The 27,639-nt window shown below is 39.2% G+C and overlaps 1 protein-coding gene across 1 annotated transcript in view; it reads left to right on the forward strand.

Annotated features, from left to right (window-relative positions):
• The window catches only part of CTTNBP2 (cortactin binding protein 2), a 169,820-nt gene that overhangs the window by 86,211 nt on the left and 55,970 nt on the right, over positions 1 to 27,639 (forward strand). Inside the window, 5 exon segments of the mRNA XM_055420804.2 lie at positions 5,581 to 5,784; positions 7,199 to 7,298; positions 10,074 to 10,224; positions 13,596 to 13,847; positions 24,054 to 24,171. Coding sequence (XP_055276779.2) covers positions 5,581 to 5,784; positions 7,199 to 7,298; positions 10,074 to 10,224; positions 13,596 to 13,847; positions 24,054 to 24,171 — 825 coding nt within the window.

Below are 27,639 nucleotides of genomic sequence, written 5' to 3' on the forward strand. Positions count from 1 at the left end.
GGCAGTATGTGTTCAATTCTATCCCTTCTGAGATGGCTTATTTGAAAGAGTGCTTTCAGGTAGTTATTAACATTACAGTCTACTTTGGAATATCAAATTGATTAGAGGTGTTCTGTAACTGGTTGTATTCTGTTTTAATATCAGTTTGGTGTTTCCTTTTTTAACCTCAAAAATAGTGTGTGTGTGTTTGTAAACCTCTGTTCGAAGTTTAATTTACTTCAAAAGTTGTTTACTTTGTTTAGAGCTAACACTTAAACAAAGTAAGATAGCACATGGGCTGTATTGGAGAAGGTTTCCATTGCAGATGTGGTTTATAAAGTCACTGAATCTGGGACTCTTGAACAACGAGTTGATAAAGAACTAGATTTTTTCCTTCTTGTTTTATAGTGCTAAAGGAAGCATTGCTTTTTATTGACATTTGTTCTTCACTGAGTAAAAGTGGCTCTAAAATAATGGTACAGTGCAGTAGTTTTGATGAAACTTTGCAGGGGTCTCTCCTACCCCAGGATGTTGGTGCTTAGCAGAGGCTGTTGGATCTGAATGAGAGAGAACTTTAAGAATTAAAGGAAGATTTGAGCTGTGTTGTTTTTAAGATTTAGGGAGAAGCATAGGAATAAGAGAAGAAAGTAGCACTGTATTTGCTACTTATCAGGTAGTGAGAGCAGTGTAGCAGGACTGACTTATCCAGTTATAAGCTGTCTCCTAAATAGTCAACTCCTTGAGAAGTTAGGTTCATATATTAAGGGGCAAAATTGGAAACAGCATGGATTTGATGTTAGTTAGGTCTGCATTGGAATCTAGGCTCTGGCATTTGCAGCTCTGTGTTTTGGATGATTTTTCTTGAACTGAGCAAATTTTCTCATCCTTGATACGGAGCTTATACTGTGCATATTGGGGAATGTGGCTGTTAGGATTTAATATCATAACATGCAAAGAACGTGGTATTGAGCTTAGAGCAGCATGACTGATGAACAAATAGAGGTAATATTACTGCTTGTATTTTGAAAATTTGCTTTAGAATTGACTTCAGTGTTGCTTTGTGATATCTTATTTTTTAATCCAAAAATGGTACTATTGAGTTGGATGGCCTTTCTTACGGCTTTTCCAGCAAGTTAAATCCACCCTCAAAGGAGGAATTTTTGCTGCTATTCAGGAGCGTCAGATAATGTGCTGTCAGGACTTAAGGTACTCACAGAACACAAGTTCCAGAAATGTTTGGAGCCCTGTCAGTGTTGTTGACATAAATGCATGGACTGTAAAACACAAAACACTTCCTGTAATATATAAATTTTGTCACTTTTTAAAAAATATAGAGCCATCTCTGCTTTGTATCCTGATGCTTTGCCAGTGGCTGCCTTGGTCATTATTGTGCTCTAGGGTTCAGCTCCTAGAGCCCTTTGGTTTGAGTGGGAAAGCTTTAAAATCAGGATCCATGACTGAAGAATGTTTTGTCAGCAGGATGTAAGTTAACCTCTAGAATCATAGAATTCTTGTCCATTATATATTCACCAAAATGACCTGTCTAGGATTTTGGGTAAAGGAATCATAGATCCTCTGGGAAAAAAAAAATGCCCTTGCTTGTGTGTAGAAAGCAAGAGAGAATAAATTGTAGAACCAAAGAAACAGCAGTCACAAACAATCCATAGAACTGGTTCCTCATTTTCTCTTCTCTGATTTTGTAGTTCGATCACTGCAAGGTTACCTTTGGTGGCATAACAGCCTTCTATGTCATTTGATTAGAAGTTGTAGTTTATTAGGAGAAAAAAGGAGGCCATAAGTATCAGCAAACATTTGCTGAACATCCAGTCTACTAGGGGAGATAGACATCTTATTATAGTTACATAGTTGGGATGTTTAACTCAGCTGTGGATGTAAGGTCTACTGAAACTTTGCAAATAAGGTAGAAGATTTCAACTCTCTTTCCACTTAGATGCCCCCCTTCTGGCTGCCATGCCCATTGCAACTTGGGAAGCATCAGAGTGTCCTCCATCCTGCTTCTTAATCTGCCTTGCTTGGGTGAGCATGTGCCTCTCCAAAGCATAGACTCATTGAAGGGTTTTCATCTTGTAAACAGTTACAAGTGTCATTGTGATCACTAAGAGTAGGAAACGGGGACACAGTGCACCTACCAAATACCTTGTGGATGTGTGCTCTAGGGCCAGTGGTGAAAAGAGCACTGGGCTGAGGGTAAAAAGGCAGTGTTAGTCCATTTCTGCTCCTTTCTAAATATTACCCTAAAGGGCAGATTCTCTCTGAGTCATTAGTTTTTTCATCTAAAAATGAAAGCACTGAACCAAAAAAGTAATAATAGTTCCAAACTAAAAAGATGTGTTAAACTTGCCTGTTGAATTTTTCAAGTAGTAGTTCACTACCTCGCCCTTCTTGGAAATCTTGATCCCATTATCTTTGAAACCCTAAATATCTACATTTCTGTGTCAGCTTATATCTATGATAAACAATTATGATTAAGTTAAAGCACTGAAGAGAACTGCAATGACAAAAGATACCACTTTGATGAATTGTTTTGTACGTTAACTCAGTTAGCCCTTTTAGAGCCAAATGTAAAAATTTTAAATAACACGTTATGGCCAAATGTTAAATTTTTATTATTTAAGTAAAATTTAAATAATTCAAAATTTTTAGAATTTGAAGTTCCAAACAGATTAGAACTTCTTGCTGCTCCTGAACTTGTCACACGAACACATTAATTGTTAGATGAACAGAAGCCTAAACCGAAAATCACTCTGGGCAACTGAGTTTCCATACCCTTGGAAATTTTTTTGTTTTTCTTTTTTCTTGAAAAATTTGTTTGATAAATTTTATTTGATTTGGTTCAGATTTTTTTCCTTAGGTAAACATGCATTTAAAAAATTCTTCTCCATGTTTGATTGGCTTAAAGACTAAGTCAGAAAATGAGATCCCTCTGAGCTATGAATGAGATTAACCTTCTCCACACTCTGAAGCTGATGCCGGAAGCTGTTCTCAACTCCTCTGCTTTTGCACGTTCTGTCTGTTCCCTTCACCACTGCATGTTCTGCAAGATGCTCACTTTTACTAATGTTTGCATATGACACTGTAGAGCTGAATGACCTTTTTCTAGCATCATTAAAGTAGCTATATGACTGCAGGTCTGTTTACGCATTACTTAACCATTACTTAACCAGTCAACTAAATATTATAATCTTGATCATTGTGGGGAATTTCAAATGAACAATAAAGTCTCATGGTGAAGTATTATTTTTCCCATATTTATAACAGGATTTATTATAGTAATTTAAACTTGCCTAGCCTGGAGAAAATTGGAAATGGTAGTGGAGGTAAAAAATGTACTTAAGAATACATTTAAGAATTTTTAAACTTTAAGAATACCTGGTATTTATAAAGCGATTTTCATTTTTAAAGACTTTTTCAATATATTTAAAAGAAGAAAATAAGAGAATTGATATATATTCTTCTGGAGTCTTTATATTAGAGAACTATAAGACTCTTGGGTGGTCTAAAGAAAGAGAAAATTTTTGAATAAAATATTTTGTCTTTAAGATAGCCTAGCATTAGAAATCAGGTTTCCCAGGAAATTATATCCATAATTGAATATTTCCATAAAAAAAACAGTTAAAATATATTTTAATTGTCCCCAATGGCTAGAATCATCTGAAAAAAAAGAAAAATGAAAACAAAACTCAAAAGAATGGCAAAGTATTTAATATTTACCTGTTAGTATTCCTAAAAGGATATCAAGAACTGAGGACCGCCCCCACCCCCGGTTTGAGCTAGAGGTACAGAGAGAGAGACGGGATGGGGTTGGAGGTTGGGCGGAAGGAAGGTGGGGAGATGGACAAACGAGAGTGTGGGCAAGTCCCTCCTATTCCACGGAGAAGCACAGTGCCAATGCCTTCAAACTGCCTTTGTGTTTGCTTTGCAGTCAAGGTTTCATACCTTGGTATTTTTAATTTCTGTTTATCATCCATTTCTAATAAGTACTGATTTAATTTTTGTGGGCTTGTTTTTTTGTTTGTTTTTAAGAAAATACAAAAGGTAAAATGTACCAGAGAGGAGCCTTCTTGTAAGTATGAAGTAAAAAATGTTACTTTTGTAAGAAGAGCTAATGAATATCAATGGGAAAATATCATAAAGTTTAGATAAATATATAATTTTATGAGCATTTGAATTTAATGTTATTACAGTCTGAGTAAAAGCAATAAATTACTCAGAGATTCAAATAATTGAAGACATAATATCCAGTTTCTAATAAACAGTTTCATTTGTAGAAACTGCTTTGGTGTTTTTCCGAAGAATTTTTAAAGTTCTGAGAAATACTTTGATATTCACCTTTTTAATACTTACTGAAATAATTTAAGGCCAGTAATTTAAGATTCAATGATAAGTTTATTATGTATTAATGTAACACACTTGTACTCAGAATATTATCCTGGTACCAAGGTAGTAAAGATGCAGGGCATAGTAAAGATCTACCATTGTATCTTACTACAGAGACTGTTACTAGACAGATGTAGAAAGTGTACCCCACAAGTGAATATGTGCACACATACCCCATATACACATCAACTTTACTTTCAGATTTTTGGGGCTCCATACGTAAGAAGGAAAAATGACTTATTTTGAAAGTTAACTATATTTAAGCCTAAAATACACTAACTACCTATATATTACATTAAATAAACATTTTTACTTTACTGTTTTTACAGCCTTTTGATCAAGGAAGAATTCAGAAAATTTTCCATGCTATATGCAGCCGACTTCACACACTTAACAGATTCTCTTCTAAAGCTGCTAAATGCTGATGAGAAATCCTAACTATGATAACTCTTATGGCTTTTGTTAAAATTATATGGCAGAGTGTCCTGTTTTGTTAGCTGATTAAAAGTTTTGGGTACAAAATGTGAAGATGGCCAGATGATATAGTCTTCCATTGTGTATTGAATATTTGTGCTGGTATATTCTATATATGTTGTGCTTCCGTTAGTTCTTAATACTTGATAGTAGTTGGCCACCCACTATTTTTCTTCCCAAATAAGGGAATTCAAAGAATGTAAATATTCTTTCACGGTATTTGGTCCATCTCAATGGTTTATATAAAATTTATAAATTAAGTACCTTGGAAACATTGTAGAAAAAAGGAAATTTTCCAATTTTTAGAATTATTTCTGTCTTATGCGTAAAGATATCTTTCAGTTAATAACAAAACTGAGAAAATCTGTACATAGTTTTAAAATTCAGTTTGTTTTAGAACCCTGAGGAGGAGCTCAAACTTTTAAAACAAGACAGCCTTCTTAGTTTCCTGAAACCAATCACCACTTTAACACTTAACTGTACAAGACTGACGACCTAAAATAATTTGTCATGATGTATATTAATTTAACTAGCAGCAGATATAAGATTGAAATAACAGTACAGATTTATGCTAAAGTAAATATTAACAGATTGGTCATATTAGAAACCACATAATCCTCTAGGGGTACGTGTTCATGTGTCTGTGTGTGTGTAATTTGGAAAGGAATGGTTAATATCTGTCTCTTATCCTTGCTCCTACTCTCTAACTAGGGTCACTTTAACCCACAGGCTGGTCACCCTCCCTAACCCCTTTGCTAATGAGTGGTGGTCCTGCCCCCCTGGCTGGCAGGCCCACCCTTCTTCAGCAAGCTGCTGCCCAGGGAAATGTCACTTTATTATCAATGCTGCTTAATGAAGAAGGACTGGACATTAATTACTCCTGTGAAGATGGCCATTCTGCCTTGTATTCTGCTGCTAAGAATGGACATACAGGTAAAAATGGTACCTTCTTACTTTACTGTATCACCTTCTTGCAAAAAGATGAAGAGTTAAAAGCACTGTAGCCATTGTTATGAGCAAAAGGTGCATTTAGGTTTCACATTTTCTCTTCCAGGTGAAATAAATAACTTTTTTTACATGATTTAAATTTTTGTAAACATTTAAAAATCCAATTTGGACAGTTCGGTAACAATGTTAAATTTTCAGCTAGCAAAATGTTGTCTTTGTATTATGCACAGTAAAATGTACTGTGTGCCTAGAAATTTGGGGTCTTGTAACTGTAAAACACATTTTGAATAAAGCCCCCATCCATGATCGCTTTGGCCAGGACAAAATAGCCCCAATTTGTCTCTTAGAAATGGCTGATGTCTGTGAAAGTAAAGCCGTAGGGCTTTAGCATATGCTGCAGTGAGGGAAAGTTTTAGTAGTTAGGAAAGGTCATGGGTCTGAAATTGTTCTGTAGTTAGAACCAATTTATAGTTATTTGAATTTTTTAAGAGAACCAAGAGGTTGTGCAACTATACACGACATATTGATGAAGTTGGGGTATTAATCTTGTTCCTTAAAAAGCAAATGCTATAGTCAGATACACTAAAACATAACAGTAGTGCAAATAAAGAGATGATCTGATGGCAAATGCAAAGTCAGATAGTAGGCATATGTAAGCCATGTGATCATTATATTTTTTTCACATAATGTGGCTTCCTTGGAAGTTTTCAGAGCTTCAGTGTGTTCCAGTGGGCTGCATAGATGATTCTAGGGAACTACAGTATGAGAACTCATGATTTTAAAAGTATTTTGGAGTACTTCTTCCAAAGTACAGTGGGAATTTCCTCTAATGTAGAGAAATTCAGTCTAGTAAATAACATGTGGAATGTGAGGTCTGAGTGGTATTCTTGCCTGAGTCTGGTGACTTTCTGGAGGTTCTCCTTGATTTTCATTCAGGGAGTTAACTTTCATGAAAGCATTTTAAGGATTAAATTAAACACCAGAAAGTAAGATTTAACTATTTAAATACAAAGAATGGTATATAAATTAAGTCAAAGAATTTTGTTTTCCATCCAGTAAGATTTTTTTCTGAGATTGTCTGATGGAAAAACCTGGTAAAACGTTTTCTGACATATGACTGTCCTTTGACTCATCAGTCACTCTTCCCCCTGAGTACCCCCCAAAAATGAAAGAAACCTTGCCTTAGTTGATGAGTCTGGGGTTTATGATTCTGGTGGAAAGAGGCTTATTTTCCTTCATAATAGCCTGTGGAATCTTATATTGACCCTGAAAGAAATGTCAGATGAGCTGTGCATGGGAGAGGTCCCTTGGGGTTAGTATCTGTCTACAGCCTGTATAGAATTTGGCTCATCATGAATCTAAGTGGGAAATTAAAATGGCTTTCTATTAAAATCCATAGACTGTGTGAGATTGCTGCTGAATGCAGAAGCCCAAGTCAATGCTGCTGATAAAAATGGCTTCACACCCTTGTGTGCTGCAGCTGCTCAGGGACATTTCAAGTGAGTGATGCTCTTAATCCTTTTTTTTCCCCCTCATGAAAAGAACCTCTTTATAATTTGCACACATATTTTAGTTCTGGCTGAATGTGTAAACTAGTACTTAAGATCCTCTGGCAAGTAAATTCAACTAAACATCTTTGAGAATTTAAGTGCAAAGGAGGATCCTAAATCTGCTCTTCTTAATAATAGATAGTTGTATATTGGGAAGTGAAGAAGAGGAATATGCTGTTTCCAAACCTCATATGAATGAACTTGCTTCCGAAGAGGAAGATTATTTTTAGCCTATCAACATAAAGTCATCCCTCCTGTCTGTGGGGGATTGGTTCCAGGACCACCCACAGATGCCACAATGTGAGAACGCTCTGAGTCTGTTATGTAAAATGCTGCAGTATTTGCATATAATCTATGCACATCCCGCCCTGTACACTTTAAATCATCTCTGGTTACTTATAATACCTAATACAATGTAAATGCTATGTAAATAGCTGCGAGCATGTGGCAAATTCAGGTTTTGCTTTCTGTAACTTCCTAAGATTTTTTTTCCAAGTATTTTCCATCTGGGGTTGGTTGAACTCACAAATGTGAAACCTGCACATATGGACAGTCAACTGTGTATGTGGTTATGTAATGGGTTGTTACGCACTTCATTGTTCACTATTTTCCACCACCTCAACATACACACACACATTATTTATTATTATTTTTATTTAGAGAATACTTTATTAGTTTCTGTAATCAAACCCATGTAGATAAGACCTTACATATTTAATACAGCGCGTTACCCCTGTACAAATGGAAAAACTTATGTTTAACATTTCTAGTATAAATTGTTCAAGTATGCACCTTGCTTTATCATTCTTTAAAAAAATTGAAGCAGGAACTTACATGCGTAAAGAAGTTAGAGCACATCAAAAAAGAGCCTGTAATTAGAATATACATAAGTTTAGCAGTGATTTCTTCAGTTGCTTAAATAAGTCAGTTGAATAGAGAGATAACTTTTTGTAATCAAGTGACATTTTAATTATATTGATAGAATATAGCTAAATTGCTTTCTTCGCCTGTGCTAAAATGGCAGTCGAAAGTTATAACCAACCTTCAGTTCAGTTCAGTCGCTCAGTCGTGTCCGACTCTTTGAGACCCCATGAATCACAGCACGCCAGGCCTCCCTGTCCATCACCAACTCCCGGAGTTCACTCAAACTCATGTCCATCGAGTCGGTGATGCCATCCAGCCATCTCGTTCTCTGTCGTCCCCTTCTCCTCCCGCCCCCAATCTCTCCCAGCATCAGAGTCTTTTCTAATGAGTCAACTCTTCGCATGAGGTAGCCAAAGTATTGGAGCTTCAGCTTTAGCATCAGTCCTTCCAATGGACACCCAGGATTGATCTCCTTTAGAATGGACTGGTTGGATCTCCTTGCAGTCCAGGGGACTCTCAAGAGTCTTCTCCAGCACCACAGTTCAAAAGCATCAATTCTTCAGCGATCAGCTTTCTTCACAGTCCAACTCTCACATCCATACATGACCACTGGAAAAACCATAGCCGTAACAAACATTAATTAGCATTAAACAATTAACAAATCTCAGAATTCTTGACATAAGTTTTTTCAGTTTCACACTACTGTCATTCTTTGTAAATATGAATTTTTAAAAGTTCAAAATGCATCCTTCATATGTTTTTTTTTCTGCATACTAAACACATATCTCATCACTCTGAATTTATTATTGATGATCAGAGCTATTGATTTTGCTGCTACCTTTTTGCAGGTATTCTAAGTCCTCCAGGAAAGATTGTTCTTCTGGACTATACTTTTGCCTTTACTGCCAGTAGGCAATCTTTCGGGCTACTTGCTTGGATAGTGTACCAGTCATGGGAATGGAGGCATGGATGGATTTGCAAAATGGGAGACCTCTGGGGAAATTCAGGGGAGCTTGGTTGATTTAAATGTGTATAAGATACACATCAATATGTAACTTATTTTTTCTAATGTGTAAACAAATCAAATGTTGCCAAAGGAAGCCAAGAGAAAGCTTGCCTCTGAGCAAAAAACCAAAGATGTGCATTGCTTCTTCATTTGGTTATGATTTATTCCTCTTTGCTAAACTTATTCTCATCTAATTTTGCAAACTGTAGTTAGTTGCTAAGTGCCATGAAGTCTTGAATTTACCTCATTGCTGTCCTTCCTGATTCTCAGGGCAATGTATTTCTGCCTAGCTGTGTCTTTTTTCCTTGTAAACTAGCCCCATTTCAGGGGGCAAAACAGCCTTTGCTGCCTTTTCTCCCCCAAATGGCCCTTTCCTCTGTCTCCCTACTGCCTTTTATAGTGGAGGCACATGGTGCCCTGCTGTCTGCGCTATTTATAATTATTTTCTCAAGTGAAAATCTCAGAATGACTCAGCAGCCTGACTCTTTTCAAGGTTCAAACTATTTTGAACTACAAATAATATATATGTCAAGCACAGTTAAACATATTCCAAGGACTCTACTTTTATAGGTTGTTTACAGAGAAGTGTCATAAACCAGGTATTCACCCTTGATCAAAGCTGTTATTTTAAATTTTCATGGGAGTAATTAAAATATCTTCCAGCCTTGTTAAAATAGTATCTATATAATAAGACCAGTAATAATTGAGATTTTATATATATATAAAATAATTCATGTAATAAATAAAGATGCAGAATTCCTCTAGCAGTATTTGCTCTTTTTAATATCTTGGTCATGTGGTACTTCAGACGTCAAACCCAGTTTGTACATAATTAATCACACTGTTGTGTTTAGGTGTGTAGAATTATTAATTGCATATGATGCTCATATTAATCATGCTGCTGATGGAGGACAGACACCTCTATACCTGGCCTGTAAAAATGGAAATAAAGAATGTATTAAACTCTTGTTGGAAGCTGGAACTGACCGAAGTGTAAAAACCAGAGTGAGTACCTGTATTTTGTATTTTGTCCTTTAATTACAATATGTCTGCAAACTCTGCAGTTCAAAAAATAAAATAGGTTAAAATACAGGTTGCTTTGTTTTGTTTAAAGTTTTGTTTTGCTTTGAATATGTTGGATCCTCATGGTCTGACCTCTACTCATCTGATTATTCAAAGCTTGTTAGTTAGCCTTTCTTTCTAAAGGTAGTCTGTGTAGTACCAGGGACTTGTAAGCCATCGACAAAAGTCAGCTGTCATTGAGTTGTCGTCATCCACAGCAGTGCTCATTTGTAATGTGTATAAACAGGAAACAGTTTTGTGGCAAGACAGTGCCCATTACCAGGACTTAGGAAAGGTTATTTGTGCTCACTGTTCCTCGCAGAGCTGACCTTTGTTTTTGCTAAGATTATGCAGCATCTCACAGAGTTCAAGGTCATTGTCTAATTTGCATCAGAGCTTGAAGCACTGTGTGTGGAAGTCCAGTATGGAACCTAATAGGCTGAAGTAGCTGTTGACTCCATCCCGCACAATCCTGCTACCTCTTGTACAGGTGCACAGGTGAAGTCAGATTTAGAAACTGAAGAAATTTAGAGTTTGATTCGCAAGAAGAGTCCTTTGATACAACTTCTGGCACAGCACACAAAAATGCATTTGAAACAAGTTCCTCAATTCGCCCTCCCAAGTTGGTCTTTATCATCCTTTCATATAGACTTGAAGACCAAAAATCAGCCCTGCACACACTGACATGCATTTCTTCAGTGGGGGCCCATCTAAGGACAGGCAGGTTTATGGGACCCACTCTTCACTGGACTCAGGAATTTTTTTCCTGCAGTTTCCCAGAATGTTAGAAGTGTAATAATTACCACCCTATAGCATATTCAAGATGAATGACAAGTGTAGACATCTTAATTGCCAAATATTATCTGAACCTTGGATTTCTTCTGTTAATAGAGAATTGACTATACTGTGCATCCATTTCACAGGAATCACCCTTAAAATTTTCTAGGATAGAAAGGTATATTATGTATTTTAAGGTCACTCTTAGATACTGGATTTTCTTAAGTTTTCTAAAGTAAACCCACAAATAATGGTATAAAAGCTAGGTATAGACATTTTCCATTGAGTCCTATGGCTAGAGCTTTTTTCCTATACTTTCTATTTATTTTTTGAAAATCTGAGAAAATAGTCCAATGTTACTCTTATTCATGTTGTTTTATATATTTAAGAAATCTGTGGTATTACACATACTTATTATACAATTCTACTTTATATATGAAAAAGGAATGAATTTTACCTCATTATCTGAATGAAAAATAAGTAGTGCAACATAAAAATTGAAGTCACATCCTGTAAGTTAGAGAACACAGAAATCCATGCTCTCAAGCTAATTGTTGATGAACTGAATGAAATCATTAGAAGTACAGAGGCTCCAAAGTACAGAGATAACAGCATAATTGATAAAGGACCTTAAGGGAATAATTAATTATTTCTCACAATTTTTAATAAGAAATCAAAGGGGAATGAAGGATCTTTTTCTGAAATGATTACATGGCCTTTATAATATAAGGAAGGTCAAGCGCACGTACACTCTAGTGCCTAATTAAGGCTGATGCCCAGCGAAAAGTATCCACAGCTCAACAAGAACAAGCTATGAAACACTTTGCCTGCCTGGGGTACTCCAAAGGACTATGATATTCCAGCTGCTGCCAGCCATAGTCTTGCCTTAGCCAAGTTGATTCCGATGATGTGAGGTACAGAACCAGAGAAAAAGCCACAACATTGAGGAAGAGCTTTAGCAAATGATCAGATGACTCAGTCTAAATGTAGATTGTTACCATTTATTGTCTGTTTTCCTCTCTTCTACCCCATTATTTTTTTTTTTTTTGAAGTGTACTGTCAATTCAGTTCAGTCCAGTTCAGTCACTCAGTCATGTCTGACTTTGTGACCCCATGGACTGCAGCTTGCCAGGCCTCCCTGTCCATCACCAACTCCCAGAGTCTACCCAAACCCATGTCCATTGAGTCGATGATGCCATCCAACCATCTCATCCTCTGTCGCCCCCCTCTCCTCCCACCTTCAGTCTTTCCCAGCATCAGGGTCTTTTCCAGTGAGTCAGTTCTTCGCATCAGGTGGCCAAAGTATTGGAGTTTCAGCTTCAGCATCCGTCCTTCCAATGAATATTCAGGACAGATTTCCTTTAGAATGGGCTGGTTTGATCTCCTCGAAGTCCAAGGGACTCTCAAGAGTCTTCTCCAGCACCACAGTTCAAAAGCATCAATTCTATTCACTGGAAAAAATTTAGTGTAGCAGTATGAAATACCAAATGAAAAAAAAATAGGCTAAAGGGAAAATAAAATAAAACCAAAATACATATCACTAAAATAATAATCAATTCTTTTATGATAGTCTTAAAAATCTAATGAAGATGGATACCTGAGTAGAAGGCAGACCTCTCTCTATTTAAAAATGAGAGACTACAAGGGGATCAAGATTTTCCTTACAGTAGAGTTTGTCAAACTTCAGTGCATCAGAGTTGCCCAGAGGGCTGCTAAAACAGAATGCAGGGCTCCACCCCTTGAGATTTCTGATTCAGTAGGTCTGGAATGAGGCTCAACAATTTACATTTCTAACACGTTCACAGGTGGTGCTGATGGTGCTGATCAGGGAACCACACTTTGAGAACTGCTACCTGAAAAAAAAAAAATTCTGAGTCTCTTCTAGCAACCAGCTAAGTGGATGATTGGGGCTTCAAAGTAATATGTCCTAGAGAATGGGCCCAGTATTTTACTTGGAACATTTTCTAAGCTTGCATTTACCAGTATCCATCTGCAGTCCCAGAGAGGTTCATAGAGGTCAATAGATATCTCATAAAGTTATTTGACTTTGTTTTTCCTTTATGTCTGTCTTTTCCATATTATCTAGAATCTTTCTTTCTGGAATCAGTGGCAAAATATTTTAAGATGACTAGAATTAGCACTCTTCCCTTTAAGTAGAACTGGCTTATTATACTTGGATATAAATTTTTTAAAATGTGTATGCTAAAGTTCATTCTTTCATAATATTAAGTTGAGATTTTGCTTTACCATATATAATGCTTAGTTACCAGGCTGAGTAGTACCGACTCATTCCAATTGGTCGAGTGTTAAGAAGAAACTCTTACAAAATAGCAGACATGAGTCAGAGCAATGGAAAAGGCACTAATTGACAGAGGTCTGAGAGAACCTAGCTCATTGATGATATTCAGGATTGGAATGCCTGCTTTTCCCATCTCAGTGGTCCATGGCCAAGAAGATTTAGATGTGAACCTTAAATAACACTGCTCTCAACATTCATGTTGTAATCAACTCTTTCCCCCTGGTCATTTTATTTTCAGGATGGCTGGACACCAATTCATGCAGCCGTGGACACTGGTAATGTGGACAGCCTCATGCTTCTTATGTACCATAGAGCCCCAGCTCATGGAAACAAGTTGCATGAGGAGCGTGGGTTGCCCATCCTTGACTTGGATCAAGAAGAAGAGCGTCATGAAGGCACATCCAAGCCTGTTGTTCCTGCAGACCTCATCAACCACGCTGACAGTGAAGGCTGGACTGCTGCCCATATTGCTGCTTCAAAAGGTTTTAAGGTGTGTCTGGTAGCTGCTGGCCTCATTATACAGTTGTAATTTGATGAGTGGCAAAGTTGGCTGCTATTGGCTGAGTGCATTTTGCTTGAATAATTGGAGTCTGAGCAGCACCATTTTAGGAAATGATCAGCTTCCAATAAGAACCAACTATATTTTTTGTCCAGCAGATATTTACCATTAAGCGTATATGAGATGTCATAAAAATCAGTTTGGAGTTTGTTAACAAATGTGGGAGTAATTCCAGACATTTTATCTCATGTAAAATTAGGAAGAGAAGCTGGATATTGATTGAGGCCTCGGGATTGTTTGATTTAGTACCAAGGCCATTGCAATGAATTGGAGGGAGAACCAGGATTCAAGTACACATGTCCTGTACTCGCAACTCCCTCACTATGCACTATCTGTGCTGTCTCATAAGAGAGAGTTCTAGATTTCACTCATTAGAGTAGAGAAAGATTGTGATTAATAAAGAAATAACATGACATAGGAAGCCATCCATTCATGCTTCTTTCTCCATTTAAATCAGTTTAGCAATAATATTGCTTTAACAATGAAAAGCTATCAGGAACCTCCTGAGTGCAAGGCATTATGGAAGCTAACGTTTGTAGGAATCATTTATGTGATTAGATAACTCCTAGTTCAGTGGCAGGAGTGCAAACTACAAGATAAGCATAGGATAAGAGAAGCACAGAAAGTTTAAAACAAGAATAGACATGTTTGGAACAATACAAAAATGCACGTTTTTATTTTTTAGAAGACAGAATGCACGTATTTCAGAGAGTAGAGCCATGGAATATTAGACTCAGAAATGACTCATTCTGGAGGAGATAGAAATGATTTTGGCCTTGTAGGCTGGGTTACATTTGTCACCCATCCCTGGGAGAGGAGAGTAGTTCAGATGCAGGGAACAGTAGGAATGGTATGGAAGTAGAGAGGTGGGTAATGGCTCCAGTTGAGCTAATGAAGAGGAGTGAGAAGACAAGACCAGGAGCTTCATAGAATGGCACAGGCCTCTGGTGATGTACTAAGTCTGAGTTTTATTTACTAGACAGAGTAAAACTGTTGAGAAGTTTGTACAAAGGAACAAAAGAATCCTCTCTATAGTTTAAATTGCTTGATTGAGCAATGACATTTAGAAGATTTGGGATAATGAAAACATTGATGGCAGGGAGAGAGACTAGGTGAAAGATGATGAGACTGGTAGAAATCATAAGAGAGGTCACAGAGTAGAAATGTCCAAGAACTGCAGATAGGTTCGATGCACTGAATGAATGGGATGAATAGAAGGATCATAGTTACGTTCCCAGAAAGAGGAAAGAAGAGGTGTCGTTATGATCCAGCAGATAGAATGTGGGTTTAGGCATGCTGAATGTAATGCTGGGATGTATTCATCCAGATGGAGATATCTGGAAATAGCTAGAAATGTGCATTTGGAGCTCGTGGTTGGTAACTTCCTGTGTTATGATCTAGAGCAAAAGCTGTTCATCTTGGACTTGGGTGTTTTCGAAACAAGTGAGAAACAGGAATGAGTCAGTCCAGTGGGGAGGTATTGCTTGGTAGTAGTAGTTTACTCCCGATTATCCTTAAAAAAAGAGAAAAAGACTACAGTAATTATATGAGCTTGATATTTATGTATTGATTTGAATGGACTGCAATGACATTTGACATAAAAGTACTTGGAAGGCCAAGATGGGAAATATGAAAGGCTTAAATTTGAACAGGCATAGTTAATCTAAGACAATGAATCTCATTTGATGGAGAAAATGTGTGTTACAGGGGTGGTTTTCGACTTACCTCCCTCTTCTGGAAAATCTCGGAGTGTAATGTGAAAGGTTACTGACAGTGGTAGGTTGTTCATGCACTCAACCTGAAGGCAAGAAAAAAAGCAAAACAGAAAATGAAACCTGAGCATGACTGAGAGGAGCTCTCCCTCCAGCGTGAGTTGCCCTTTAGGCTGGGGGCTTATGGTGCCGCTCAGCTCCTTCTTTAGGAACTCCTCATTAGTCCTGGTGGTTTCATGGCTGAAGATGGTAACTTCATGGATTCCCAGGCCCTTGGCAACGTGGCTGCTCTGTCAAGGGAAATAGAATTTCTTTCTCATGTCTAATATGACTCTTCCAATATTCTCTTATTTTAAGAACTTAAGATAGATTTTGAATAAGAAGAGAGAGATTTTAGAAAGTAAGCATGGCTGACAACATTGACACACTGCAAAGAAAAATAATAGATTAACAGGCTTTTTTTTTTTTTTTGCCCTGGAGTAGATCCTTTGTCTTCCAGGCTTACCCCACCATTTACAATTAGGACATTTAAACTATGGAGAGATGGATAGACATTGGGAATGAAGACCAGATTGCCTGGTTTTATACTCTTCACACGATACCTAACTCAGCCTGCCTTCCTAGTCACGGGTATTGGAAAATATTTTTGCATCCTTTGCCTAATGCAGTGTTTATATTGTGACTGAGATAGTTCTCCAGAGAGGTAATCTATTCACAACTTAGTTGCTAAGACTAGTTTTCAGAAAAAATACATTGCAATCCTGAGTTAATCATTGTGTGGGTGAAGAGATTCTACACTGACCACAAGCAGGGCTTAAAAGATGTATGTTTTTTTTTCCTACCATAGCGTACATATGTCTGATCTACATGAGGTAGTAGTACCATTGTTACCCAAGAAGATCACTTCAGTTTCCACATGATTTTCAGTTGACAAACATGGGATTTTGGAGCTTGAAGACACACAGCTCATCTATTCCAACCCCCTTGCCTTGCAGATGAAAAAGCTTCAGTTTTGGGAAATAGCATAACTAATTCCCCAAGGTCAGTTCATAGGAGATCAGGTTCCTCAGGCAGTCCTTCTTCCACTTAGTTCTTGGTCTTTTTCCCAGTGACGAAGCAATTTATGCAAATCACCATTTGGTCTTTGGTAACCAGAGTAGCTCTCTCTAAAGCTGGTCTGTGACTACTCCACGGCCGAACTCGTCACTGAGGATAAACTTGTTTTCATCACTCAGTGTGAGTAGATAGAAGAGTTTCTTAGTGAAACTCTGTGTTCTGTCATGAGAACTTGGACACATCAAGTTCCTGCAGCAGAAATAGATTAGGTAGAGTGTCTGGATTTGAGCATCTGGTTGTCGAAGGTCTCATACAGGATTCTTTATCTGAGGGACTGTGCATGTTGTAAGTACAGGACTAGATTATAATTCTAGCTTACATATTGCCAAAGCCGGAAGCTTCCTATCACTTCTGTTCTTACTAAGTCTTTCTGGGTTGTTTAGCATGTTGATTCTAATGCAAACCTTTCCTTGGCTTGCACAACACTGCCCCTTCCTTGCTTCCCTTCTGAATTAGATGATCAGGCTTTTTCTTTGTTTTTTTCCTGTTTTTTCTCTCTTATTTTTTTAACCCTAGGCAACTCAAAAGCCATCCTAGCTGCGTAGTCCTATTTTTAAGAATTTGTCCAGTCTTTCGACTTTAACTGTGGCTTCTACAATAACTCTTCCCAAGCCCAGATCTCCCACCTGGCTTTTTACCTGCTTTCCAATCATTTATTTTCCACCATCCTAGAGGTCATCCCTAAGCAGGCCCGTGGTCCTCTGGTCAGGCAGTGGCCCTCTTGTTGCCATCTTTATGCTGTTCTCGCATTGTTCTAGGATTGTAGACTGACTGATGCCTTTTTAGCTCTTAACCAGGTGAATCCCAGGCATTTCATCCCACATTCTAGCATCCGCCCTAACTGGATGGTCTGCCTGAGGTGTGTATCTTAAGTGCAGAGGCCCACATAGAGCCCTGCAATGTAGATTTTCTCTCCCTAGGTCATGCCTACAAAGAAGAAAAAAAAAATGATAGGAGTCCCTAAAATTCTTTCTTGTCACAGAGAGTTGGGTTCCTGGCTAGAAAAGACAAACACAGGATAACTTGTGAGGTTGGACCAGATCTTTGGGACTAGATGCTGATCATGGTAAATGGAAATCCATTCTTTGGAGTCTTTTATTTTTTGTGCGTTTGATTCTCCTTGACTATTTTTCCCTTAATTTTTATAAGGTTATTTTTGAAAAGGCCAGATTGACTCAACTGTGTGTAGACAAAGGAAAGGCTCTTTTTCAAAACCTCATTCCAGAATGTCCAGTGCAGAGTGTTGTACACTTGCTTAAGTCAACCACCAGTGACTCACTGACAGGATCCTAAAGGATTCTCACATAAACTTGGCCAACCAGAGTTGTGCTTCCACCCCTCACTGAAGATCTACACCTTCTGGTGTTTCCACTGACACCTTTCATGGATCTAGTTTGACCCTTTTTCTCCTCTCACTCTATACTTTCCCCCTTGAATGATCTTACCGGTCCCTAGAATATAATCTATACAGGTTCCCAAATCTTCTCTATAACCCACTTATTCACGTCCTCAGTCCTTTCAGGAAGGTCCTGTGTAGGAAGCGCACGATTTACAGGGCATCTCCTTGATACCCCAGTTGGCCCAATACAGTCCTTGTGGATGCCCATCATCCCAATGGAACCATTAACAGTGCCCCCTTTTGCTCCTAAAGGTGTCTCAGTTTAGACAGATGTACAGTAACCCTATCGATGGCCATTGCTATCTATCTATAATGGTGGTGGTGGTTTAGTCACTCAGTTGTGTCCAGCTCTTTGCGACCCCATGGACTGTAGCCCACCAGGCTCCTCTGTCCATGGGATTTCCCAGGCAAGAATACTGGAGTGGGTTGCCATTTCCTTCTCCAGGGAATCTTCCTGACCAGGGATTGAACCCATGTCTTCTGCAAGTCTCATGCATTGCAGGTTGCTTCTTTACTGCTGAGCCATCAAGGAAGCCCTATTGATGGCCATATTCACACTTATTTCCACCAAACCGCTCCATGAGGATGTGTCCCCAGACTTCTGTGTTTATAATGCATCTCTGTTCCTCCTCTCTTAATCCAGTAACATCATCTGACATTTGTGTCTCTTGCTCCATCTTCCTAAGTTACTGAGTTCAAATGATGGATACAATTCTCAATTTTATTCCTGTATAAATGAGCACATAAACAAAGAGGAGGCTGTGTTTTTAAACACATTCCAGGATGTCTCTCAGGGAGCCCTCATCACAGGCTGTCTGAACTCGCCATAGGCTGCTGTGGTCTCCCCATTTCCAGTCTCACCACCTCCTTTATGCTGCTTTTAGAGGAACCTTTCTAACAGGGGGAGTTGGTCGTGTAGTTTACCCTTCATCTCTCCAAGAGTAACTGATCTTCCTGTCACTTCGAGGATGAGTGCCAGCCCTGTACATACAGACAGGTCCCTTGCAGCTCCGGCCTCAGCCTCTTCACACTCCTGGCTCCTTCTTCCCTCTGCTCTCTGCTCTAATCCTGCAGACATCCTGTGCTGTCTCCTCTCCCTGCCTTTGCATCTGCTGTTCCCATTACCCCAAATGGCCCCTTCTGTCCTGACCCCTCCCTGCCTGGAAAACATCTCAGCTTGGGTCTTGGCTTCCAGGAGTTCATTGCTCCCAGGGTACCTCTTCACACTTCACTTAGGGAGCTTGTTCTTTACTGGATTATTTATATACCTCCTTCCCTCTCCACTGCCTCCCAAAAAAATCACTTTTCATCATTGCATATATTGTGCTCAGCAGTCTCTGGCCCACGAGTACTAAATGTTTGTTTAATCATTGAGTAAATGAGTAAATTTTATGACAGTTCTTTCTTAACTGGTCTTCTTTTTGTCACTGTTTTTCCGTATGTCTTCCAGACTCACTAATTCATTTTCAGAACTGAGTTGATCATGGCACTTGTCTACCCAGACATATCCTTATGTCTCCTGAAAAGAGTCCATGCTCCCTCCCCCTCAGCCCTTCATGGCTAACTCCAGCCACCTTCATCTCCCTCTAAATCTCTGCTTCTCCATCTCCCCTGCTCTGCCTGACAGTGGGCACAGCCGCATCCCAAGGTTATTCCTGACATGTGTGCGGGACCTTACCTGTGCATTTGCGGACCGAATTCCCTCAAGTTTCTCAGTCTCTCAAGTTTCCTGCCCTGACCTGGATCTTATCTCTAGCTCTTTGGACTTGGGTATTCTCCTTAGTTTCCCTGGCCCTGGTACCTTTCTTCTCAGCTCTTAAAGGCCACTGACAGAGGTGGTTCATTGACCCTAAACATGCCTTGTCCCCTCTTCTACAATAACGAACCTCTCAGAGTTCAGCCCCAAATAAAGACTACATTTTCCAGCTTCCTAGAAGATGACCGTGGCTGCCTACCTAAGTTCTGATGATTGGGATGTGAATGGAAATAGAAGCCAAAACCAAAGCCCACTCTTTTAAAGTCTCTGCTCGCTAGAAACATGTATCTGTGTTGTGGTCAGCAGCACTTTGACTAAGACTTATTCATCTGGACTACTTGCTCTACGTCCCTTGGAACAGCCTGCCCAGTTTAGGTCCCCTGAGAATCCTTGTCCAGAAACAGCAGTTGGCATCACAGCATTTGTTGTCTTCACTCAGATCCCACCCATCAACGAGAGAGCTTAGATGTTTTTCTCTACCTTTCCCATTTCCTTTTCTTCTGCTGAGTAAAACTGTGCCCCTCACTTCCACAGGCCCCCTTTCCTGCATATTTTCCTCATGACTCTTGACGATATGTCGTGTTTCTGCCAGAGAAACAGAACTGTTACTTTATTCATCGTCACAACCCTGGGGTCATAACACAGCTCCTGGCACCCAGGTGCTTAGCACCTATTTCATAATGTTGTGAGGTTTGATGGGCACTAAATATGTGTGCAGTGTTGTAACGGTGCCTGGCACTTATTATGTGCTTGAATAGTTTTTGTAGCTGCTGTTGTCAAGTGTTGGTCAGGTAAAGTTTTTGTCATCTTTGTGTTCCCCCTGGAGTCCAGCAGAGTGCTGTGAAACTCAGAGTTGTGGCCCCATTTGGATATACCTTATCCTGCTATCTTTCCGACATTCTTCCTTATAGAGAAAGCCACTGCTTAGATTATTGCCTACTGGTCTGCCTGACTATAATAATTATACACAAGCCACCTTATAGGTGGACTTGAATCTTGCAAATTTTGATTGCATCTTTTATCATTTCTGTTTCTAATTTGAACTAACATCACCTAGAATTGTGACATTTGTTGATGTGCCATAATTCCTCACCACTTACCTGAATACTTGGGCTGTTTTCTAATTGGTGATGATTATGTTGATTGTAACAAACACAGCAAGCTAATAAATATTGAGAATGTTTTATGTGCCAAGAATATAAATTACCTATCCATTTAAATCACCTAACAGCGTTATGAAATGTAGATATATGAGACACAGATAAGGAGACTGAAGCAGAAAAATGTTAAATGATTTACCAAAAGTCAGATAAAAATCATTTATACTGGCAGGATAAGACCCCAGGTCTGTTTTGCCTCTAATCTGTTTTTCCTACAAGTACTAACTTGTGTAATAAATGTATTATTTCTGTCTCTTATCATCTGGGAATTCATGAAGTTTAGTGCTCAGATTGCATTCTGCTTGAATCTTTCATTTGAGTCAATTTCATTAACTCTCTTGCATTTACTGATTTTGTACAAATTAGTAATATCAGTGGGATAAAAACTATTGTTTATTCAGCTTAGTTTTTAGTTAATTTCTTAGCTTCAGTTCAGTCACTCAGTCGTGTCCGACGCTTTGCGACCCCATGAATCACAGCACGCCAGGCCTCCCTGACCATCACCAACTCCCGGAGTTCACTCAAACTCATGTCCATCGAGTCGGTGATGCCATCCAGCCATCTCATTCTCTGTCATCCCCTTCTCCTCCTGCCCCCAATCGCTCCTAGCATGAGTCTTTTCCAATGAGTCAATTCCTCGCATGAGGTGGCCAAAGTATTGGAGCTTCTGCTTTAGCATCAGTCCTTCCAATGAACACCCAGGACTCATCTCCTTTAGAATGGACTGGTTAGATCTCCTTGTAGTCCAAGGGACTCTCAAGAGTCTTATCCAACACCACAGTTCAAAAGCATCAATTCTTCGGTGATCAGCTTTCTTCACAGTCCAACTCTCACATCCATACATGACCATTGGAAAAACCATAGCCTTGACTCGAGGGACCTTTGTTGGCAAAGTAATGTCTCTGCTTTTTAATATGCTAACTAGGTTGGTCATATCTTTCCTTCCAAGGAATATTAGTGATTTTTAAAAACTTGAACCCCAGACCTATGAAAGCCAGACTTTGATTGTTAGAGGAGATCCCTCCAGCCTCAACAGCACCAATGATAAACCCTGTCATTTGTTTGCAGGCACACAGATTTTCTTTATTCAAAGGTCCTCTGGCTCAGCTCCTCCATTTTGCAGGTACCAAGGCCTTGTCTCCCATCCCCTCAGCATCCAAAAAGAGCCCCTCTATTGGCTTTGCCCTTAAATCAGCACTGGCTTCCTTTTTATATTTCGCTTACTTGGTGATCTCAGCTTACTCTTTTTCTTTCTGACCCTTATGCATTCCTTGTACTTCCTCGTGGACTATGATTGCATTTAAGCTATGTTTAGGAGGCAATAGGAAGCAACTGGAACTCAGATATACTCCTGTGGGAGTGGAGTTTGGTATGGCCACTTTTAAAAGCTCTTTGCAGTATACACTGATACACAACATGTACATACCCTATGCCCCAGTGGACCAACTCTGTATGTATACCCAATAAATGTGTACCTATGTCTGCCAAAGGACATGCGTCAGAATGTCCATAGTAGAAAGCAAATGTCCATCAACAAGAGGAGAGATACACTGTGGTATATCCATGTAGTACACAGTAATTTTAAAATAAGGATACATTGAATTATAACTATTCCTAATACATGTATGAATTTTATAGCATTATGGTGAATGAAAAGAAGCCAGATATGAAAGTGTACCTGTAACATGGTTCCATTTATATAAGACTCTTAAAACAGGCTAAGTGGACTTCTGATCTTACAAATCATAATAGCAGCTGCCTTTGTGAGGAGAAAGGAGGGATGAGTGGTTAGGATGGAGCATTAAGGGGGCTTCCAGTGTACTCCTCCCACAGGTATGTTCACTTTGTGATAATTCTGCAAGCTTCACACTTATTTATGTACTTTTCTACATAGATATTATACATCAGTAAGGAAAACATGTTTTATAAAATACCCCAAAAAAGTATCTTACAGCAAGATTAGGGAAAGCTGTTCAGACTGCTTAGTTTACTGTGTTGTCAGAAGCAAAAGTCAGCCCAAAGCCTGTGTGTGTGTGTGTGTGTGTGTGTACGTGTACGTGCAGGGAAGTGATGAAAAGAACAGTGCTTGTTTTGGTTGTTAATTCCTTTTCATGGTTTCTGGTTTATTCCGTTTTGTGCTTGCTTTGATGGGAAATCAGGAGACAAATCAGGAAGGTAGTACAAGTTGAAATAACAGAGCTCCTTGATAAATATCCCAATGTAGTATCCTGCCTTGCACTTACTTGAAAATGTTTCCATATATATATATATATATATATATATATATATATATATATATATATATATATATGGTCTGTCTACCACTTTGAATTGAAAAACTTTGGAAAACCAAGACCATTCACTTCAAAGGCTAGTGATACCTTTTGAGTGGAGACTCCCTGGAGCAACACAGAAGAAACTGAACAAGGGCACGTAACTACCATGTCTATTGAGAGTGTTTTTCTAAAACCTCAGTCAATGTGGTGTTTACATATAATTTTCAAATAAAAAATAAGACAGCATAAGATCCAAAATATATTTGTGGTTACAAGGACTCTGGGACAGAATTGGAGCCCTGCACTTTTATGACCAGGAAGACAATACCTGGTCTAGAAGACAGTGCTGGGCATTCGGCTGTAGTCTTTGTATTTCCAGATTACCATAAAAAGATACTGTCCGCCCAAGGCTTCTGTCCTTAATGGCACTCTGCAAACTGAGTGATTAGTAAGCCAGTTTTTTCTCTTGAAACCTAAGAGGCTGTTCTAAGAGCAGCAGTGCTTTGATCCTGTGAATCACTTGTAGATGAAGCCCTCTTTGCTTTTCACTTGGAGACAGTGTTTAGATTAATATGTATATTTGGGTTGTTGGAAAAGAAATAAGCTTTCTGATTGAGAATTCCTGATTGGCTTGCTACAGGCCACTGAATCTTCCCTTGGAGTTTTCACTTGAGTTGATTCATTTGGACAGGAGGTAATGGAGTTCTTGTCTTCACAGAACTGCCTAGAAGTCTTATGTAGGCACGGAGGGCTGGAGCCGGAAAGAAGAGATAAGTGTAATCGGACCGCACACGATGTTGCTACCGATGACTGCAAACACCTGCTGGAGAATCTGAGTGAGTGCCCTGTGCAGCTGCGTTGCTTGTCCTGCATCCACAATGCAGGGGCCTCTGGGACGGTGGGAAAAATACTGATGCAGATTCAGCTTTCTCATTCTCTTCCTAACTTTCATTGAACACTAGCTGCTATGGAAACACTGATTATAAATGAGATACTTTTATTCTTCCATGTAGAATGGCTTTTACAGAATTCCTGAAACAGTGCTAGGTCTTTCTTGTCTTTGACCTTGGACAATATTTAATAACCATTGCTTTTTTTATTCTGACTTAGATTATCTTTCTAGACATGAGACTAGGAAGGTACAAAAAAAAAAAAATTATGGCCAAGTAGTTTGCTTTAGCTGACTGTGTGCATGTAGGCAGGTCAGTTATCTCTCAATATCTGGTTGCCTACCTGTCAAGGAAGATAACCATTTGGTTCCATTATAGCTCTAAGAGTATATGCTTCACAGCACATGCTGTGAAAGTTTCACTTGTGGGTGTGTAAATATGGAGTGCTCAGTTTGGTTCAGTTGCTCAGTCGTATCCGACACTTTGCGACCCTGTGAACTGCGGCACGCCAGGCCTCCCTGTCCATCACCAACTCCCAGAGTTTACCCAAACTCATGTCCATTGAATTGGTGATGCCATCCAACCACCAAATCCTCTGTCCCCTTCTTCTCCTGCCCTCAATCTTTCCCAGCATCAGGGTCTTTTCCAATGAGTCAGCTCTTCGCATCGGGTGGCCAAAGTATTGGAGCTTCAGCTTCAACATCAGTCCTTCCAGTAAACACCAAGGACTGATCTCCTTTCAGATGGACTGGTTGGATCTCCTTGCAGTCCAAGGGACTCTCAAGAGTCTTCTCCAACACCACAGTTCAAAAGCATCAATTCTTCTGCGCTCAGCTGTCTTTATAGTCCAACTCTCATATCCATACATGACTAATGGAAAAACCATAGCCTTGACTAGACAGACCTTTGTTGACAAAGTAATGTCTCTACTTTTTAATATGCTCTTTAGGTTGGTCATAACTTTCCTACCAAGGAGCAAGTGTCTTTTAATTTGATGGCTTCAATCACTATCTGCAATGATTTTGGAGCCCCGAAAAATAAAGTCAGCCACTGTTTCCACTGTTTCCCCATCTATTTTCCATGAAGTGGTGGGACTGGATGCCATGATCTTAGTTTTCTGAATGTTGAGCTTTAAGCCAACTTTTTCACTCTCCTCTTTCACTTTTATCAAGAGGCTCTTTAGTTCTTCTTCTCTTTCTTCCATAAGGGTGGTCATCTGCATATCTGAGGTTATTAATATTTCTCCAGGCAATCTTGATTCCAATTTGTGCTTCATCCAAACCAGCATTTCTCATGGTGTACTCTGCATATAAGTTAAATAAGCAGAATGACAATATACATCCTTGACGTACTCCTTTTCCTATTTGGAACCAGTCCATTGTTCCATGTCCAGTTCTAACTGTTGCTTCCTGACCTGCATACAGGTTTCTCAAGAGGCAGGTCAGGTGGTCTGGTATATTTCCATCTCTTTCAGAATTTTCCAGTTTATTGTGATCCACACAGTCAAAGGCTTTGGCATAGTCAATAAAGCAGAAATAGATGTTTTTCTGGACCTCTCTTGCTTTTTCAATGACCAGGAGATGTTGGGAATTTGATCTCTGGTTTCTCCGCCTTTTCTAAAACCTACTTGAACATCTGGAAGTTCACGATTCATGTATTGCTGAAGCCTGGCTTAGAGGATTTTGAGCATGACTTTACTAGCGTGTGAGATGAGTGCAATTGTGCGGTAGTTTGAGCATTCTTTGGCATTGCCTTTCTTTGGGATTGGAATGAAGACTGACCTTTTCCAATCCTGTAGCCACTGCTGAGTTTTCCAAATTTGCTGGCATATTGAGTGCAGCACTTTCACAGCATCATCTTTCAGGGTTTGAAATAGCTCAACTGGAATTCCATCACCTCCACTAGCTTTGTTCATAGTGATGCTTCCTAAGGCCCACTTCACTTCACACTCCAGGATGTCTGGCTCTAGGTGAGTGATCACCCCTTCGTGATTAACTGGTTCATGAAGATCTTTTTTGTACACTTCTTCTGTGTATTCTTGCCACCTCTTCTTAATATCGTCTGCTTCTGTCAGGTCCATACCATTTCTGTCCTTCATCGAGCCCATCTTTGCATGAAATGTTCACTTGGTATCTCTAATTTTCTTGAGGAGATCTCTAGTCTTCCCCATCCTATTGTTTTTCTCTATTTATTTGCATTGATCGCTGAGGAAGGCTTTCTTTTCTCTTCTTGCTATTCTTTGGAACTCTCCCTTCAGATGGGTATATCTTTCCTTTTCTCCTTTGTTTTTCGCTTCTCTTCTTTTCACAGCTATTTATAAGGCCTCCTCAGACAGCCATTTTGCTTTTTTGCATTTCTTTTTCTTGGGGATGGTCTTGATCCCCGTCTCCTGTACAATGTCACAAACTTCTGTCCATAGTTTATCAGGCACTCTGTCTATCAGATCTAGTCCCTTAAATTTATTTCTCACTTCCACTGTATAATCATAAGGGATTTTATTTACGTCATACCTGAATAGTCCAGTGGTTTTCCCCACTTTCTTCATTTTAAGTCTGAATTTGGCAATAAGGAGTTCATGATCTGAGCCATAGTCTGCTCGTGGTCTTGTTTTTACTGACTGTATAGAGCTTTTCCATCTTTTGCTGCAAAGAATATAATCAGTGTGATTTCGGTGTTGGCCGTCTGGTGATGTCCACGTGTATACTCTTCGCATGTGTTGTCGGAAGAGAGTGTTTGCTGTGACCAGTGCGTTCTCTTGGCAAAACTCTATTAGCCTTTGCCCTGCTTCATTCTGTATTCTAAGGCCAAATTTGCCTGTTACTCCAGGTGTTTCTTGACTTCCTACTTTTGCATTTCAGTACCCTGTAATGAAAAGGACATCTTTGTAGGGTGTTAGTTCTAAAAGGTCTTGTAGGTCTTCATGGAACCATTCAGGTTCAGCATCTTCAGTATTATTGGCTGGAGCATAGACTTGGATTATTGTGATATTGAATGGTTTGCCTTGGAAACGAACAGAGATCTTTCTTTTGTTTTTGAGATTGCATCCAAGTACTGCATTTTGGACTCTCTTGTTGACCCTGATGGCTACTCCATTTCTTCTAAGGGATTCCTGCCCACAGTAGTAAAATAATGGTCATCTGAGTTAAATTCGCCCTTTCCAGTTCATCTTAGTTCGCTGATTCCTAGAATGTTGATGTTCACTCTTGCCATCTCCTGTTTGACCACTTCCGGTTTGCCCTGATTCATGGACCTAACATTCCAGGTTCCTATGCAATCTTGCTCTTTACAGCATCAAACCTTGCTTCTATCACCAGTCACATCCACAGCTGGGTGTTGTTTTTGCTTTGGCTCCATCCCTTCATTCTTTCTGAAGTTGTTTCTCTACTGATCTCCAGTAGCATATTGGGCACCTAC

Source organism: Moschus berezovskii, chromosome 3 (genome assembly GCF_049115385.1).
Source record: "Moschus berezovskii isolate FMDL1 chromosome 3, NW_MosBer_1.0, whole genome shotgun sequence".
NCBI lineage: Eukaryota > Metazoa > Chordata > Mammalia > Artiodactyla > Moschidae > Moschus > Moschus berezovskii.